This window comes from Dreissena polymorpha, chromosome 10 (assembly GCF_020536995.1).
Source record: "Dreissena polymorpha isolate Duluth1 chromosome 10, UMN_Dpol_1.0, whole genome shotgun sequence".
In the NCBI taxonomy this organism is placed as follows: Eukaryota; Metazoa; Mollusca; class Bivalvia; order Myida; family Dreissenidae; genus Dreissena; species Dreissena polymorpha.
In genome coordinates, this window is record NC_068364.1 from 69,506,925 (window position 1) to 69,525,273 (window position 18,349).

The 18,349-nt window shown below is 35.4% G+C and overlaps 1 protein-coding gene and 1 long non-coding RNA gene across 2 annotated transcripts in view; one reads left to right on the forward strand and one right to left on the reverse strand.

The window, feature by feature from the left end:
- Positions 1–3,734: 3,734 nt before the first annotated feature.
- The window catches only part of LOC127846962 (A disintegrin and metalloproteinase with thrombospondin motifs adt-2-like), a 72,501-nt gene continuing 57,886 nt past the window's right edge, over positions 3,735–18,349 (reverse strand). Inside the window, exons 16-19 of the mRNA XM_052378424.1 lie at positions 12,409–12,606; positions 11,946–12,073; positions 5,598–5,629; positions 3,735–4,919 (exon numbers count right to left, since the gene is read on the reverse strand). Coding sequence (XP_052234384.1) covers positions 4,823–4,919; positions 5,598–5,629; positions 11,946–12,073; positions 12,409–12,606 — 455 coding nt within the window. The 3' untranslated portion in view covers positions 3,735–4,822. The remainder of the gene's footprint in view (positions 4,920–5,597; positions 5,630–11,945; positions 12,074–12,408; positions 12,607–18,349) is intronic.
- Positions 8,126–11,169, forward strand: LOC127846967 (uncharacterized). Its single transcript, XR_008033751.1, has 2 exons — positions 8,126–8,855; positions 10,537–11,169. It is a non-coding gene; the product is annotated as an uncharacterized LOC127846967 (long non-coding RNA).

The window sequence follows — 18,349 nt, forward strand, 5'->3', positions numbered from 1 at the left end:
TGGTCTTTCTGCCTTGTGTATAATGCAATAATCCTACGTTACAATGTAGGTATGTGAAACTAGAACAAGAATGTCAATATGCCTATATACTCTTTATTGGAAAACAATTATCTTGTTAAAAAATATGTAAGCGAATGTACATATAGTTTAATATAAGTTTATATATATATATATTGCCAACAGATACAAACTACGGTAATAACATTAATGATAACATTCACTAGTTAAGCTAATGTTATTGGTGTGTAATACAAAAGTATTAACTTTGTCAACTAACACCTGACATAGTTATGTGTAATGTTTGCAACAACAAAGGTTTTATAGATGCCTGAGAAATGTATTGCTTGCATGAGGTATGGATCATATTATTCAGAAATGGTTTATAGTTTCGACTTTTATTTTTAGCTCACCTGTCACAAAGTGACATGGTAAGCTTATGTGACCGTGTAATGTCCGGCGTACGTTGTGCGTTCGTGTGTGCGTGTGTCCGTCAACAATTTGTTTGTGTAGACAGTAGAGGTCACAGTTTTAATCCAATCTTTATGAAATTTGGTCAGAATGTTTATTTTGATGACTGACTAAAGGGGTTGTTTACCCTTGGGACTTCGGTTAATAAACCATTGCCCGAGCACACTGCTTAACATTAAAACTCTGCATTTAAAAGGTCGAAAACGGCCATAAAATGGACAGCCCGATTTTACTAGGCTGTACCATTGATACAAATATAAAACTTTGCAGTGTTGGTGCGTTGCTTTAATAAAAATCTAGTCGTTTAAAAAATAGCTTTACACTGGCTGAGCCTAACGCTGTTAAAAAGTGGCGTTTTTATTCGTTAATGGACTTTTTAAACGATGGCGCTGATTGGCCGAAATTTCTTATTAAGTATAACAAGTAGGTCAATCCGTTTATAAATATAAATTTTCCCACGGCGGACGACCTTGATATTGCACTTTACAAAAAGTAAACAGTAATATTTCCTATGTAGGAAATATAAAAAAGAAAGAAAAAGGATGAATAAATCCAAAAGAACTTGGACTTGTTTTAAAGTTATAAATTACTATGTTTATGTTATGTTACTGTACTTCTTATTAATTATTATTATTAATATGATGTTGTTATTGTATGTTATTGTTTGTTTTTTTTTGGTTTTTTAAGAAGGAGAGAGAGAAAGAATAGCCCAGTTTTTATAAGTGAAGATGGTGAAAACACACATACTGTTGTATGTGGCATCATCAATACTACACACAAATGGGATTGTTTACCCTCGGGACTTTGGTTAAAAACCATTGCCCGAGCACACTGCATAACATAAAACTCTGCATAAAAAGGTCGAAAATGGCCATAAAATGGACAGCCCGATTTTACTGGGATGTACGATTGATATAAATAGAAAACTTTGCAGTGTTGGTGCGGTGCCTTAATAAAAATCTATTGGTTTAAAAATATCTATCCTTATTTAAGAAGCATTAAAAAACGCAGTACTTTACACTGGCTGGGCCTAACGCTGTTAAAAAGCAGCGTTTTTATTGGTTGATACACTTTTAAAACGATGGCGCTGATTGGCCGAAATTTCTTATTTAGGATTGCAAGTAGGTCAATCCGTTTATAAATAGAATTTTCCCACGGCGGACGTTGCACTTTTACAAAAAGTAAACAATAACAGTTTCTATGCAGAAAATATAAATGAAAGAAAAGGAGGAATAAATCCAAAAGAACTTGGATTTGTTTTATAGTTATAAATTACTAAGTTCATGTTATGTTACTGTACTTCTTATTAATTATTATTATTTATATGATGTTGTTATTGTATGTTATTGTTTGTTTTGTTTTTTAAGGAGGAGAGAGAGAAAGAATAGCCCAATTTGTATAATTAAAGATGGTGAAAACACACATACTGTTGTATGTGGCATCATCATTACTAGACCCACTGTTCAGTATATACTGCAATGGGTTTGTTGGAGTCTTTAGACTTTGTGATCTGTGTTTTAAATGTTAAAATCCAAATAGGATTATTTTAATATAATGCTTATAGAAAAAGCAGATGTGTAATATGTTTGAGAAACAAAATAATAATACTTGAGGGTTTTCTAGATCACAAAGTGGTTGAACATTGCCACTATATATTTACATACATAATCAAGTACCATTATTATGTGTATATTTAAGGTTTAAACGAAATGCCACACAACAAGATCTAATCATTGGAGAGATATGTTTATCTATGAACATTAATTAGTAGGGATGCCAGAGTCTGATTTAACAGCTCTCAAATGTAAAGTGAATTTGCATGTATACATGCAATTATATGAAAAAAGAAAGGAAAAAAGACAATTTATAATAACACATAGGGAGTATAACTCTCAAATATATATTAATGTTGCAATTGAGTATTGAGTTATTAAAAATGTAATGTGTATAAATTTATGTATGTGGCTCAATGTTGAACACTTGCAGACAGGGAATATAGCCGTAATGCTCCAACGTAAGACCCTGTCTGTATGGAACTTAAAGGAGGATTGGGCTATGGAGAAGAGAAGTCCCCCCAGAGTGGCATTAAAGCAATATTTAAAAGTGAGTTTTGTGAAAAAAACTTATATGTTAAGGGTTATGACTTACGTGTCTCCAAACGGTCACCTTTATAGGGCCACATAAAAATAAAGGTAAGACAATGTGCTTTACAGTTAAAAATGAGACAAAAACAACTAAATTTGTACAAAAAGTACATTATTTACAATATGTACAGAACTATATGCGTTTATATATTTAAAATACATGTTGGCACCCTGGAGGGTTGAAAGAAGAAGAGATTTTTGGAAGTGTAGGCTGGTGTGAGTGGGGGAAAAAGAGCCAGCAGGGGTGATGTCACTCAATTGAACTAAGGGAGGTAATTGTGGGGATGGAGTCTACAATGGTTGTTTCACCCTGGACCAGAGGAAGTGCACGGTAAATGGAAAATGGTTTGTATACAATTGAAGGAGAATTATAAAAAGGTATGATGTAAAATGGTAAAAAGACCAAATATTACCTAGATGAATTAAAACAAACCCAAAAAGCTCTAATCCAACCAATATTATTTATATATTGGTGATAACAATGGAGGAAATAGTACTAAAGTACCTTGTATGGTATGTAAAATGGCAATTAAACAGAAAAACTGAGGCGATTTGCTATATAAAATAGCAATTTATTATAAAATTATGGAAATTTGCTATATAAAATAGCAATTTTAACATGAATTAGTGTAATACAGAGTAAAATGTTTGCTATGGTGTAGGAATAGCAGTATTGAGAAAAAAAATAAGGCAATTTGCTATATAAGATAGCAGTTTTACACAAAAATAAGGAAATTTACTACACAAAATAGCAGTTATAACAATATTTAATGTACTACAAGGTACAAAATTAGCAGTATCAACAAAGTCGACAATAATACCAAGGGATTTGTATTACCCTGGATAGGGCTAAATAAGTGTTTTTCATGGTTTAAGGCCCTGCGCCGTGCACTCCAGTCCGACACGGCTCTTCGAGTTTGAAGGGGAAAGGGTGGGGTGTCAAAGGGGAAGAGAGGGGGTGCAATGCAGCCAACAAGCCCAGGTTACTGGACAGCCTCGTCCTTTCTTGTAGTAAGAAATGCCATAAAATATGATTATATTAAACTGAGGAGCTGCGCCATGAGCGCATGATACGCCCGTCGTTCGCCAATGAAGTAGTAAGGTAATAAATAACCCTTTGAATCATTTTTTTACTTCAGTTTATTTGTATTTGAATACATGGTTTATTTTATAAGTACATGAGCATGGAGCGCCGTCTCCTTGACATTCATACCATATCTTTTTTTGAGTATATGTATGCATTTCTTTAGAGGATATGGAGTTGAAGTAAACCTGTTATAGATATTTTGACCAATAATAATACAGAAATGTAGATGGGTAAGTGGTAGTGTACAATCGGAATAGAAAAAAGCTCACCTTGTTCAATTTTTGACGAACAAAGTCCCATAACTCTGGAACGACAATTCAGAATTCCGTCAAAAACGAAAGGGGATCAGGGTTTATAAATATTAAGATTGTGTTGAAATTTGAAAAAAATCCATCGAAGGATATTTGAGCTACAGTAGGACATTCAATGAAATCACGAAATTTTGACGAACAAAGTCCCATAACTCTGGAACGACAATTCAGAATTCCGTCAAAAACGAAAGGGGATCAGGGTTTATCAATATTAAGATTGTGTTGAAATTTGAAAAAAATCCATCGAAGGATATTTGAGCTACAGTAGGACATTCAATGAAATCACGAAATTTTGACGAACAAAGTCCCATAACTCTGGAACGACAATTCAGAATTCCGTCAAAAACGAAAGGGGATCAGGGTTTATCAATATTAAGATTGTGTTAAAATTTGAAGAAAATCTGTCAAAGGATATTTGACGTAGCGTACGACATTAACAGACGGACGGACGGACAGACGGACGGACGGACAGACGCGGGGTATACCATAATACGTCCCGTCATAGACGGGCGTATAAAAACTGAAAAATGTAAATATGGTCAGAATGTTTATCTTGATAATATTTTATTTTGGATCGTATATGGGTCATCGGGGGTCAAAAATTAGGTCACTGGGCCAATTCTAGTAAAACTTTGTGTAGATGAAAGAGGTCACAGTTTTCATCACGTCTTAATGAAATTTGTCAGAATGTATTAATTAATGAAATCTGGCTTGGGATTGTATATGGGTCTGATAGAATTTAAGTTGATGTAGCAAGGTTAGTCAGGTGAGCGATTCAGGGCCATCATGGCCCTCTTGTCTATGGAGTAGCCTCAGTAACGGTGTCTACCGTGGTACCGGAAGTCGTCTGGCCGTCTGCTACCCGGTTGACCGCCACCGCGATATTCACCATGCAGATACTGTCTGGGTCTGAAATATACAGACGACTATGTCACATTCTAGCTTTATGTTCATGTACATGCGGACATTTTCATTTTATGGTCCGCATTCACAAAGATTTCCCTGTAAAATTGGGTGAATACCGGTTCAGACTTTTATTCAGGTGATTGCATGAAAGTAACGGCGAATCGAGGAAAATATTATACCCACGTATTCATCAACCAATTTCTTAGGTAATGTAAGCACAATGTAATAGTTACTTAATACTACTAGTTGACAGAACTATTATAATACTTAAATACTACACTCCAGCAGTTATAAAAGTACAGTACTTAAAATGCTTATAGCCAACAGTTAAGTTAATGGCCAACAGTTCTAGCACGTATTACTACTAGCGGACATGTAGTTATGGTACTACATGCTACTCACCGCAAAACAAGTACTTAACCCATTTATGCCTAGTGGACTCTCCCATCCTTCTAAGTTAGATCAATTTATTTCCAAAATTAGGGATTTCTAGTATTTTTATTTCTATATTTAGAATATTTCTCACACAAATTCCTTTAAGCAAACAGCGTATACCCTGATGAGACGCCGCATCATGCGGCGTTTCATCTGGGTCTACGCTGTTTGCCAAGGCCTTTTTTTATAGACGCTTGGCACAAATGAGTTAAATACTAGTAAACCTCCTCAACAGGGTCAATCTACCTTGTATTATATCTGCCGTCCGGTCTTCCGCTCTGAAAAAATGTCAAAGATATAGTCCGTCAATATTTGAACGAAGCACAACAAAATATGTTATTTTGTTGGTAGAGATTTCTTCTTGAATGTTTTCTGCGTATGTGACTAAAATCACATTTAACCTAGATTTAATGCAGTAATTCAAAGCCCATTTTTTTCCAGGAATGGACTTGTTATTTTATGGAACGAAAACTTACAATAATAGTCTAACACATAGCGATAACTTTTCATATTTAGGGGTATTTTGCCATAAGTTTCAACGTGTGTACATTCCAGGAAGTTATTAAATGTCTACATGCGTACATTTCACATCACATTAAAAATAATGCATGTTTGTATGTGGTAAGAGTTTTTGCATGTGTACATTTGCCATTAGCATGTGTTCACCCGTACATGTTAACTCATTTTTCTTCCAGACGTGTGAATTAATTCTGCAAACGCTTGTATGTGCCCATTATTATTAAATATAACATTAACGTTAGGTATTAAAGTTTAAAGTATAGTACGTTTTCTTTAAAACATATAAGACACACACACACAAGAAAATCGTGCATAATGCATGCGTTAGTTAACGCAAATTTAAATAACAAATTAGGTGCTATACCGTGGTATTAATGGGAAAATAAAGGACGAATGATCAGGTAAAACTAAGGTTGGTATGACTTGTTTGAATTTATTTTTAGATTTGCACAGAAAGATATTATCTTGTATGGTCACGATACGAGATAAACGGGTTAAAGGGGACTTGTGCGCAGTTTTCGTATTTTTGAAAATGACTCTTATTGGATTTACTTAAAAGTCTGAAATATTAAGAATAGTTAAAATATAATAACTAGAAAAAAAAAAAAAAAGTTCCCGCCCGGCGCTCGAACCCGGTAACACCCGAGGGGCTCGAACCCGGAAACACCCGAGGGGTTCGAACCCGGAAACACCCGAGGGGCACGAACCCAGTAACACCCGAGGGACTCAAACCCGGTAACACCCGAGAGGCTCGAATCCGGTAACACACGAGGGGCTCGAGCCCGGTAACACCCGAGGTGCTTGAACCTGATAAAACCAGAGGGGCTCGAACCCAGTAACAACCGAGGGGCTCGATCCTGGAATACCCGAGGGCCTGGAAGCCGGTAACACCCGAGGGGCTCGAACCTGGTAACATCCGAGGGGCTAGAACCCGGTAACAACCGAGGGGCTCGAACCCGGTTACACCCGAGGGACTCGAACCCGGTTACACCCGAGGGACTCGAACCCGGTTACACCCGAGGGGCTCGAACCCGGTAACACCCAAGGCAACGGGCTACCACTACGTAAAACATGCGGTCAAATTTTATGGTTAGTTGATCACAAAATAACGTCGGTAAAATATGTTGTTGTTTTTGTAAAATAATCGATGGAAAGCGTAAGTACAAGCGTTTTATTATGCTGTCTATTTCCACAGATGATCATAGATGATCATAAATAAACGAACATATATTTCTATATGTTTTCTTACCGATGAATGTTATTTTGTTTGTTTGCAAAGACATGTAATTCCTACGTTCCTTTTAAATATGTGAGCATTTTTAAGAAAATTTTCATTTCGCACGTGAAGTCCATTTAAAGACAGCGGGACATATGCGTGTTTTTATTTTCTGCCAGGTATTTGCACGCGATATACTGTTATACACGTACCAGTTTTCCTATCAGGTATTTGCTCGCAATATTTTGTTATACACGTACCAGTTTTCCTATCAGGTATTTGCACGCGATATTTTGTTATACACATACCAGTTTTCCTATCAGGTATTTGCTCGCAATATTTTGTTATACACGTACCAGTTTTCCTATCAGGTATTTGCACGCGATATACTGTTATACACGTGCCAGTTTTCTTATCAGGTATTTGCTCGCTATTTTGTTATTCACGTACCAGTTTTCCTATCAGGTTTTTGCACGCGATATTTTGTTTCCTATCAGTAATTTCCACGCGATATTTTGTTATACACGTACCAGTTTTCCTATCAGGTATTTGCACGCGATATTTTGTTATACACGTACCAGTTTTCCTATCAGGTATTTGCACGCGATATTTTGTTATACATGTACCAGTTTTCCTATCAGGTATTTGCACGCGATATTTTGTTATACATGTACCAGTTTTCCTATCAGGTATTTGCACGCGATATTTTGCTATACATGTACCAGTTTTCCTATCAGGTATTTGCACGCGATATTTTATTATACATGTACCAGTTTTCCTATCAGGTATTTGCACGCGATATTTTGTTATACACGTTCCAGGTTTCGTATCAGGTATTTGCACGAGAGATTTTGTTAAACACGTACCAGATTTCCTATCAGGTTTTTGCCTCCGAAATTTAATTTAGCACGTACTAGTATCATCATTTAGAAATATTTATCACTGTATACAATCCATCCTCCTTTTATTCGTATTCTTCTGATTAGGTCATCATGTACATGTATACACTGTATTATTAGTACTCGAGTATTTAATGCTTAAGCGTGTCTAGCAATACGTTTTCACTTTTTATATAAGATACGATAAACACATTAATATACAATTCAAACAAAACATTACAACCTCTACATAATTTAAAAAGTAGTTCAAACAACGATATGCAGTGTTCTATTTTGATGACGAGTTTAATATCTTACAAGAGTGGTCAAGTTTATGTCACTTAATTTTACATATCGTGCTATTCTAAACGTATATCTATCAGACGTGAACCTTTAATTACAGTAAATCCTTTCAAAAAAGCGGTCACCGTCTAAATATGCTAATAAGTGTATTTCATTGTACTACATCAGCATTGGCGCGAATAAAGCCGATGAAGTTCAAATTAAAACTCGTTCGTTGAAAGGTTAAAGAAAGGTTAAAGTGGATAAAAGAAGATTTGTTGTTTTTGTACTTAAACTTATACAAATAGGAATGCATTTAAAGCATAGAAAGATTAGTCATATGTTTAAAACATACAACAAAAATCGGCTGGCTAGGTATTTTGTTGAACTTTAATAAGAAAGTCGAAAATCAAAACTGTGTTAGTACATGTGTACGTATAATAGCAAATGGAAACAGTGGAATACGACGAAGATGGTAAAGCCGATGACGAGACTCTTGATTGGGTGAATATTTTTGTTCCCATAGCAATCGGTGTCCTGTTCGTGCTCGTGATTGTTTGGCTGTACAAGACTAAAAAGGAGGTACCAGTTGAGACGCAAGAAAAAATCGTAAGTAGACAGAGAGAAACTGTCATGCATGATCGTCAAATTTATTGTATAATAATTTTTAGTACCCATATGGAATAATTCAGCTGCTTTTGCCAGTATAGAATTAAACATGTATTTTGTTGTTGTTCACATGCTTTGTTCATTGTTTTTAAGGTTTATCAGACAAGTCATTTGGATCGTGCTGATTTAAATGGACTTATTTTGTAAATTTCGGTCAATGATCGAATATTAACCCATGTATGCATAGTGGACTCTCTCATCCTTCTAAAATGGATCAATTTATTTTCAAAATTAGGGATGTCTAGTATATTTATTGTTGTAAATCGGCTTTGATTTGCCTACAAAAAAATATTATTTTACGGACCGAAACTCGTAACAATTTGAATATTCTGAATAATGGACACACGTTAAATACACATCATTAATTGAGTGTGCATGTCAACCGTTGTTTTACATTAGAGATAAACACTGATCAGATAACATTTAAATTAGCAAATAAAAAGTACACAAAGTGTCCTATCAATACAACGAGAGACCTCTCTAATCATATCGCCCACATGTTGCAAAAGCTACCATGTGACATTAAAATCCAATGTAACATGGTACTTAGTTGCACCAATAGAGCGATATGAACGTTTTCAGTTATGACTTAAAGATCTTGTTTCTATTCGCTTGATGTACATGTAGTCATAGAGTTTGTTCGTTTTTTAAACCAGTGATCGGATCTGTTTTTCTTTTCATAATTGAAAAACGGTTTTTGCACGGGTTGAATCCTTTTTTCGTTTAATATACTTTGCCTTTGTATGTCCCTTTCTGTGTCGAATAAGCGTTATTCTTTCTATAAGCTATATTCCGGCTACATTCTCGAACTGTTTCGATTAGTTTGTCATCAGATCTTATTATCACTGCTTTCTCCAGCCGTAACATGTATAAAATGTCTTAAAGTACCCTGACCAGTCTATCAAACCGTATCATTCAGTCGTTTTTTTTTACATCAGCCGTATCTTTTACCCAACACTTTTGAATATCTCAACTCCTTTATCACACCGTGTCATATACTTTCTATTTGAGTTTAAAGGGACCTTTTCACGTTTTGGTGAATTGACACAATTAAAAAAAAACATGGTTCAGATTCGCAAATTTTCGTTGTAGTTATGATGTGTGTGAAGAATCAGTAATACTGAACATTAACCATGCTCTAAAATATCCATTATATGCATCTTTTGACGATTTAAAAACCTGTAAAATATAATGCGTGGCAACGCGAAACGATTGGATAATTTGGAGAGTTCTGTTATTGTTCTTATATTTTGTGACGCTACGAGAGTTGCTTATATTATTTAAGTAAAAAATACATCAACCTTAATATGAGCACGAATGGCCGGGTGGTCTAAGCGATAGACTTTTACTCCATTGGTCAGTAGTTCGTGCCCAGTTGAGGATTACTCATTTATCAATATAAAGCATTTAAAGGCATACTTCAATACATGCCAAAATCTGTGAAAAGGTCCCTTTAATGCCTGATGTATTATGTAACCGTCTCATTTGTTAATTATTTCAATTTCTGGTATAATCGCTGGATCCGTGTACAACTGTTCATGGTTTGGTCATTTAATACTATCATTGTCAACTATTACCGTATACAACTAGATTATTGTCCATGATGTGGTGATGGCTTCAGGTCGCGAAAATTCCCGTTTTAAACCGATGCATGACTACAGAGTGGATTGTGGACGAAACGACTGGGAACGAAAAGGCTGGGAACGAACCGTGCGCCACGACAGAAAATTGTATTGAGAAAAACAAAGAAAAACAACCATTTGCGAAAACTAAAATCGCTCATAGCGCTGGTTATGATACTTTAGTGGAGGAGAAGGTTGAGTTAGAACCTTGAATAATTTCGTATATAGTTTTGCAGTGTTAAATATGTTAATACCATCCTGCATATTTTTCATATTTTTATACGATGTGGATAAAGATTTCGACGATATTGTATTTTTATAAGCTAGTATCTTATTCAGATTTGATTTTTGTATTCAATGCATCATATTGTTCATGCATTTTAATCAGAGCTCAGTGTATTGCAGGACATTTTAGATTTGGTGTTTGTTCTTGTTCAGATCTGAGCGTTTGACAGTATAATATATTTATTGTCAAAAACGTGTTCCAATGATCAACGACTTTCACCTGTTGTTCCATGTATACACGTTTAAATCTACACGCCTGTTGAAACGTATATTTTATTTCGCTATGTGTATGCATGTATTGAAGTTGTGCGCGTGTTGTTTTGTAAATAAAAATGTTACGAAATGTTTTACGATTTATTTAAAAATTGTGACATTCTCGTGAAGCAAGATTGTCCTATGAAATGCAATATCAACATCGTGTTTTCGTTCCACGACTCCCCCCCCCGTCTCAGCTGAAGTCGCGACCCCAAAAAAATTGTCGATTTGCTATGCACTACACGTACACACCAATATTTGACTTTTTAGATTTATATACTAGTTATTAAAAAAATAATATTCGACCTACTTTTTTGTTTGTTGTGTTATTGTGTATAGCTTTTTGAGGGGTTTTGTAGGGGGCAGCAGCTGGGGCGGGGTAGCAGCTTATGCCGAGTGTTTTTCTCTCGTATACTTGTTTTTAATTTTTAAATGCCACTCACGTCCCAGCCATGTCAGTAAGAAAGTGGTTAGACTTTATTTCGGACTAATATCCGCTTTATATTCAAAGGAGCTGTAATTGTGTGATCCCGCTAAAATAATTCGTAGCGAGTAAAGTCGATATATAGAGCGAATACAAATAACAAATAAACGCTTATCGCTGTCTTTCTTATATGACTGGAAAGTGAGCGGCATAAAAAAAAAACATAAAAGTAATAAATGGTATAAAACGGCGATGAAACATGTCTCGGCATGGACGTCGCCATCTTGACTATCACGTGATAACTCCCTATGGGCAATGGATTGCTTGTGAAACAAATGAGAATGGTAGAATACTCTCTAATCGTGAAGTTTGTCCATTATACATAATATCTAAATGATCTCGTTGAAACATTATAATCGACAACTGATTTCAAATGATACATACCCTGCTGGCGGAATGTCCGCGCGAATCCTTCTGTTGCCCACGCCGACAACAGCAACAACACACGACGGCAACAACGATGCATAGAACCAATGCACCGCCTCCACCTGCTGCCACCGGAACCACCCACTCTAAACACAAAATGTATGACTTTTTCTAACAATTGAGAGTCGTGGTTAATGTGCGTACCCAAGTGTTGGTGTGATTTGCAGAAAAACGTACGAACGGGCAAGTAGGTTGTATAATTGATTTGTGAAAGGGCCAATGAGCTGTAGGCAGTACGGCGTCCCACATAGTCTGATGGGCATTCGGACGAAGAGACATATGGTAATTTGAAGCAGTGATTTCAATGTAAATACAAACGGCATGTTTCTGAGCTAAGAAAGGAGTATACGTCATCAAAACAGCAAGGGGCAAGGTATTACAAGTACAAATAGATCCAATAAAATAATTGAAGTCATCCAACCAGGTAATGTGTCCCCGCCATCACTTTTCTGAGTTGTACCGGAAGCTCCCTTAGAGGTCACAGCGGTAGTGGCCTGTGTTGAGCCGGAAGGGGATCTGGCGTTGGAGGAGCGACATGTGTCACAGCACTCTTGTGGGTAGTTTACACAGGCGGAGGATGCACGTTGGCATCCGTCGTAACTGTCCCCGTATTCGCAGCCTTTTGTAAATAGATCACATTTCAACGCATCATTTGCAGACGCAAATATTTCACTCTTTGCTCTTGTTCACAGTGTGACATAAAAAGTCACCTGAAATATTCATGAATATAACCACACGTGAAGAGGGTTTTGAAACAATACCCGTATTCGCAGCCTAACATAAAACGGTAACCGTAATAAAACATGCATATATGTACACTAGATGATATCTCGGTATTCAGATTATTGTTTATACTCTTATTTATGTAGTTACAAGATAATACCAAGGGGACATCAATAGTTTGAAAATGATTACAATAACCACATTGAACTTTTGCATACAACTTAAAGAGCTTTTTATGTCTAATAACAAATATAAAAAAATCCTTTCATGGTAAAATTATTAACATTCGCCAAAGATATATAATAATACATTCATAAATCATTTAATGTCACTCAAATCATTGATTTTAAAGAATGAATAAAAATAAATATATTTCACTGACACCTATTCCAGCACGACACGTGTTTGGAAATAGACAAATTCTACTATATAGTCCACAGTCAAAACTACCAAGGGCCATAATTCCTTTAAACCCTTAGCTGCTTATTTTCATTTCTTTACAATCATCTACACAGAAATGTGATTTAATTGTGAGATTTTTAGTGAATTCCACCCAGTATTTAAAGCTCCCGAAACACTAAATATCAACGAATATTTCATAAAATATTTCGAAAAATAAAGTTAACACATAACAAATCCGTGTTCCTTGTAGATCTAGCAATAGCCAAAATGTCAACGCTAGATGTGGTCTGGTATCATAGATGAAACGAGATACAAAATTCTCTTCATTATTTTTTGTGTTAAAATTTATATTCAGTGTTTATTTCCCGCGACGATATCCGAATATTTACGAGCGAACACGAGTTTGGCTTAGGGCAGCTAATGACAACTACGTCGTGCTTCCGACGCTACGAGCATTTTGTATCTCGTTGAATCGATATTACCATACCCCATCTAGCGTTGAAATGTTGGCTTTTGCTATGATGAATACTGATTTTTATGGGTTGACTTTGTTTTACGAAATAGTTAACGAAATATTCGTTAATTTTGAGTGTCCATGGGGCTTTGAAGAGAAATAAATATTTTAATATGAAAAACACATGACGGTCGAACATTCTTCCAAAAGCGTTCATTAAATTGTCAAAGTTTAATCGGGATCCTACGGAAACGTATATGGTACACCCCAATAATGTGGTCATGCCGGAATAATTTATATCGACTTACTGTGAAATAACATGGTATGTCGACATAGTTTTGTAGCTTTTCCGACCTTAATTCTTCTCGTCATAACGACATTAAGTTGAAGTCTCGACGTAAATGTTTCTGGCTTTTCCCGAAAATATATTTGGTCGACATGATCTAAGTCGACAAATCTACATAATTGTTGGCGTCATGCTCTGGTGAAACTGTCTTGCCATCATAGTTTTAGTCGACACGATGAGTTATTGTTAAGCCATGAAACCTTTTTCATATCATGTCGTCGTAGAATTTTAACATCGTCCAATTATTGCAACATTGGTCCATGACATCCGGCGTCGAACAGATTTTTAGTTTCTGGTATATTCTTTCGAAACACGCAAGACCTTAGACAGTCCATTTTTACAGCAGGAATGCTTGGTATAAAGGTAAAAATAACATACAATGTTTGCAAACAATAAATATTAATGTGTTCATGGGGTTTTATGAGCATTTAGAGAGCTTAAATCTCGATTGATTCATTAAGATATTTCTTTTCAACTAATACATGCAAAACGTGTGTTTAACGACTCGCAACTTTTTTATATTGCAGATTTGTGTCTCAGTGGCACTGATATATGTTGACTCATCGTTAGCTGTACTTTCAAATCAAGAAAGGGATGTTTGGATTTCGCGTTATCGCATACAGGGCTATACGCGTCTGGATATATGTGGATTTTTGCTTTTCCTACACAACGCTGCTCTCAGTTTGAGTCAACTGAAACGGATACTGCGTAGGTAAAGGGCTCAAAAGACGCAACGCGTCGTCTCCTCTTCCAGACGTTATACGAGCGATTCGCTCAGTATATAAAAGAAGGATGGCTGTATGTGGTTATAAAACTATATGGAAACTGGTCAACACAACCACAAATGTCAAAGCAACCCAAGAAACAACAAGATGTGTATTGAAGGTAATTGATCTTGAGGGTGTTGCTCTCAGGTCTGCACATCGCCTGCGAAACAGAGTCTATACCAATAAAGGTCCTTATTTTACTATACACATTGAAGGGTATGATAAGCTAAAGCCTTTTGGAATTGCTATACACGTTGCGGTGGATGGATTTTCCAGATGCATATTATGGCTGGAGGCATGTTATTCGAATAATAACCCTCGAATTATCGCGGGCTTCTTTGTTAACTTTGTGAAACGGATTGGTCGCCTTCCACGTCTGGTTCGTGGCGATGCAGGGACAGAAAACGTTTGGGTACGGGCTGTGCAGATAGCGTTTAGGTTTAATGACAAAGATAACATGTCTGGAATGAACAGTCACATGACTGAGAGATCCACTGGAAATCAAAGAATTGAACGTTTTTGGGTAAATTTAAGAGTAAGTTTTACTGTGTTTTGGAGGAACTATTTTAAGGATATGGTAGACAGCGGCTTGCTTCGGAATGATGATCCTGTGCATTTAGAATGCTTGTGATTCTGTTTCATACCATTAATACAACGCGATCTGAACCTTTTCACCCATCTATGGAATTCTCATCGGGTTCAGCAGCAACGACATGTGGAAACACCCAATGGGATACCGATAGTAATGTACTACCAGCCTGAGGCGTATGGATCCCGATATTTTTTATTTCGGCTTCCTTGCGAATTGGAAACCATTGATCGTATTCAAGAGAGATACTTTGTAAAGAAACCGCAGTTTGGATGTAAAGATGACTTCATACCAGTCCTAGAACATGTGTGTGAAATGCAGCGGGAGCAACTGCCAATTCCTGAATCGATTGAAAGTGCAACTTCTTTGTTCTGGGCCTTAAATGAAATATTGGATGGTTACTAATTACATATGCAAAAATATATGCTTAAAAAGTGGTTATATTTTGCAAATTTAATCGTTAAGTTCTTTTAGTTCAAGTAAGTTTCGTTTCCAGTTTTATTTACGATGTGTCGATAAGAAACACAAAATTGATATTATTGTTATTGGAATTGATCATGATGGTTTTTTTTCTTTGCTAAAAAAAATTCACTCATATTGTTGTACACATTTACAGACATTGAAAACTTGGCAAAACAGATTAATCAAGTTCCTCATTTCATTGTTAGATTGCAAAAGAACGAATGAAACGTCACTAATTGTTTGAAAACATGGCGGTCATTTAGTTATGAAATCCTCGTAAAGTATGGAATGTTCCTTTCAAAATATGGTTCTTTCAAAAGATTTATTAACATTTCATTTCAAACTTCAATATATGAAACGAAACGACTGTTGTTAATCTTATATTTAATATTAACACGGGCGCAAATAAATGATATGTTTATTTTGTATTTTCTTACTTGATTTGCTGTTCCTGAAACTGTAGTGTATATAGCACATGTTTGAAATAAATGTTCATACTGCAATACGATCTTTATTTTGTTGAATGGTCAAATAATTCGTTTTTGAGTTAATGGAAAATTATTCAAATGTGACACAAAATTGGGCTATTTGTAGATCAATTTTAGGGTTAGTGAATGTGATTGGTCTTTCTTCTTCGTCCGTCAAACTTTTCACTAAAGCGAAATCACCTACTCAGCTGTGTCAATATTACCAAAACATGAACAGTCTTTAAAGCTAGTAAGGTTGTTGTTTGCTTTTATTTCCATATTATGTCCACATCGCACATTATTTATCAAAATATTTTCAAAAATTTGAAATATTTGGTTTATATGGTCCGATATAGATCGGTCTATGTTCTGACCCTATATATAATATATATTTATTTATTTATTTATATATATATATAAATTATAATAAATTATTAGATTATATATATATATAATATGTATGTATTAATATATACAATTGTCTGCATTCATTATTTCGGTTCCTTATCTAAAAGTCTTAAAAAAGCATTTTCGGACTTGATGTATATATTAACAACATCCGTACAAGCTTAATTGTAATCTTCATTACTTGTGTTTGCATATCTTTAACATCAAAAACCACGTTAAAGGCATATCATGAATGTCGTAGGAGTTTATCTATTTAGTTATTTTTTCATCAAACATTTAGTTTTTTCTACTATTTTAGAATCGGATCTACCTAATAAATATGCGCGAAATATCAAAGGGTAGTGTAAACATATTACAGCGGGTATTTTTGATATGTTGTTAAATAGAGACAAGCTATTATATGCAATTAGTGTATTTAAATGACCATTTACGAATTTGGATCAAACCGATGCGATGGTATTTCTACTTTTGTATATCCCTAGTGGGTTATTATTCAGTTGACCGATCTTGAAACGCAGTAGCATCTTTATCCGAAATGAACCAGATGCAATAAGTGTATTTAAATGACCATTTACGTGACCATTAAGATCAAACCAATGCGATGGTGTTTCTTGATAAGATGCTTTTGTGGGTGACCGATGGCCGATTTTGTATCGCAGTAGCATCTTTTACCGAAATGAACCAGATTTCCGATTGAACCTGAACAATTAATGTAAGATTGAGATAGCAATTGTATTCATGGTCGTTCAAAATCAAAGTAATCTTGAAAGATAGAACGTGATTTATGATAAAAGAAACACCATCCAGTTCAACCGTGGCGAGTAAATTTGAATTTGACATTGGCTTAGGGGAAAATGTTTTGTAAAATAAGAAACTGTTAATATACTTAGCCGGTAATTAGTTTAATCTTTGTAGGTCATTTGAAACTGTCTTTCATGAATCTTATAAATATTCCATGTCGTATACAAAATAGCTTACTGAAAGAAAAGAGCCTTTAACTAAGCATATGGTCGAGTAAACCACGTGTACCGTAATGTTTAAAAAAGGTTATCGTTTTAATGTCCAAGCAGATGTGCAATTATTATTTTTTGATACATTTTATTCACAAACCCCAAGCATCCTATTCAAATATGTAATTGACGTGAGAGAATCGCAAGTTATAAATTATCTATATGACTATAGGAAGCACACCGTTTCAGTCTTAAAAATATTTTAAATTCTTGTCATTAAAAAAGTTATGATTTGTTCAATAATAAACAAGAAACATTTTCTGAAAAATAAAGTTGTTACTAGATTTACCAGAAGTGATACATAACAAAAATCAGGCGCGAATAAAAGATTATCTGATACGCGAAATTATCAACCTTTGCAAACCGATAACAACCCCTTCAAACTGGTCACTATATAATATAGTAACGTGTTATTGTCAGGGATACAAATTTAAACACGGCCGTGATACTGTGAAAGTCTGTGGCAAAAAGGTCCTTACTTTCGTGCAGTTCTAAGCAGGTTCGGGTTCGCTCTCCGCCCGACATTATAAAATATGTCATCATTTATCAGGCTATCTCTTAGACGGCCAATTTTAAATTTAATCTTACCTTAACCCATTTATGCCTAGCGTCTAGAAAAAAGGCCTTTGCAAACAGCGTAGACCAAGATGAGACGCCGCATGACGCGGCGTCTCATCAGGGTCTGCGCTGTTTGCTAAAAGGAATTTCTGTAAGAAATATTCTAAATATAGAAA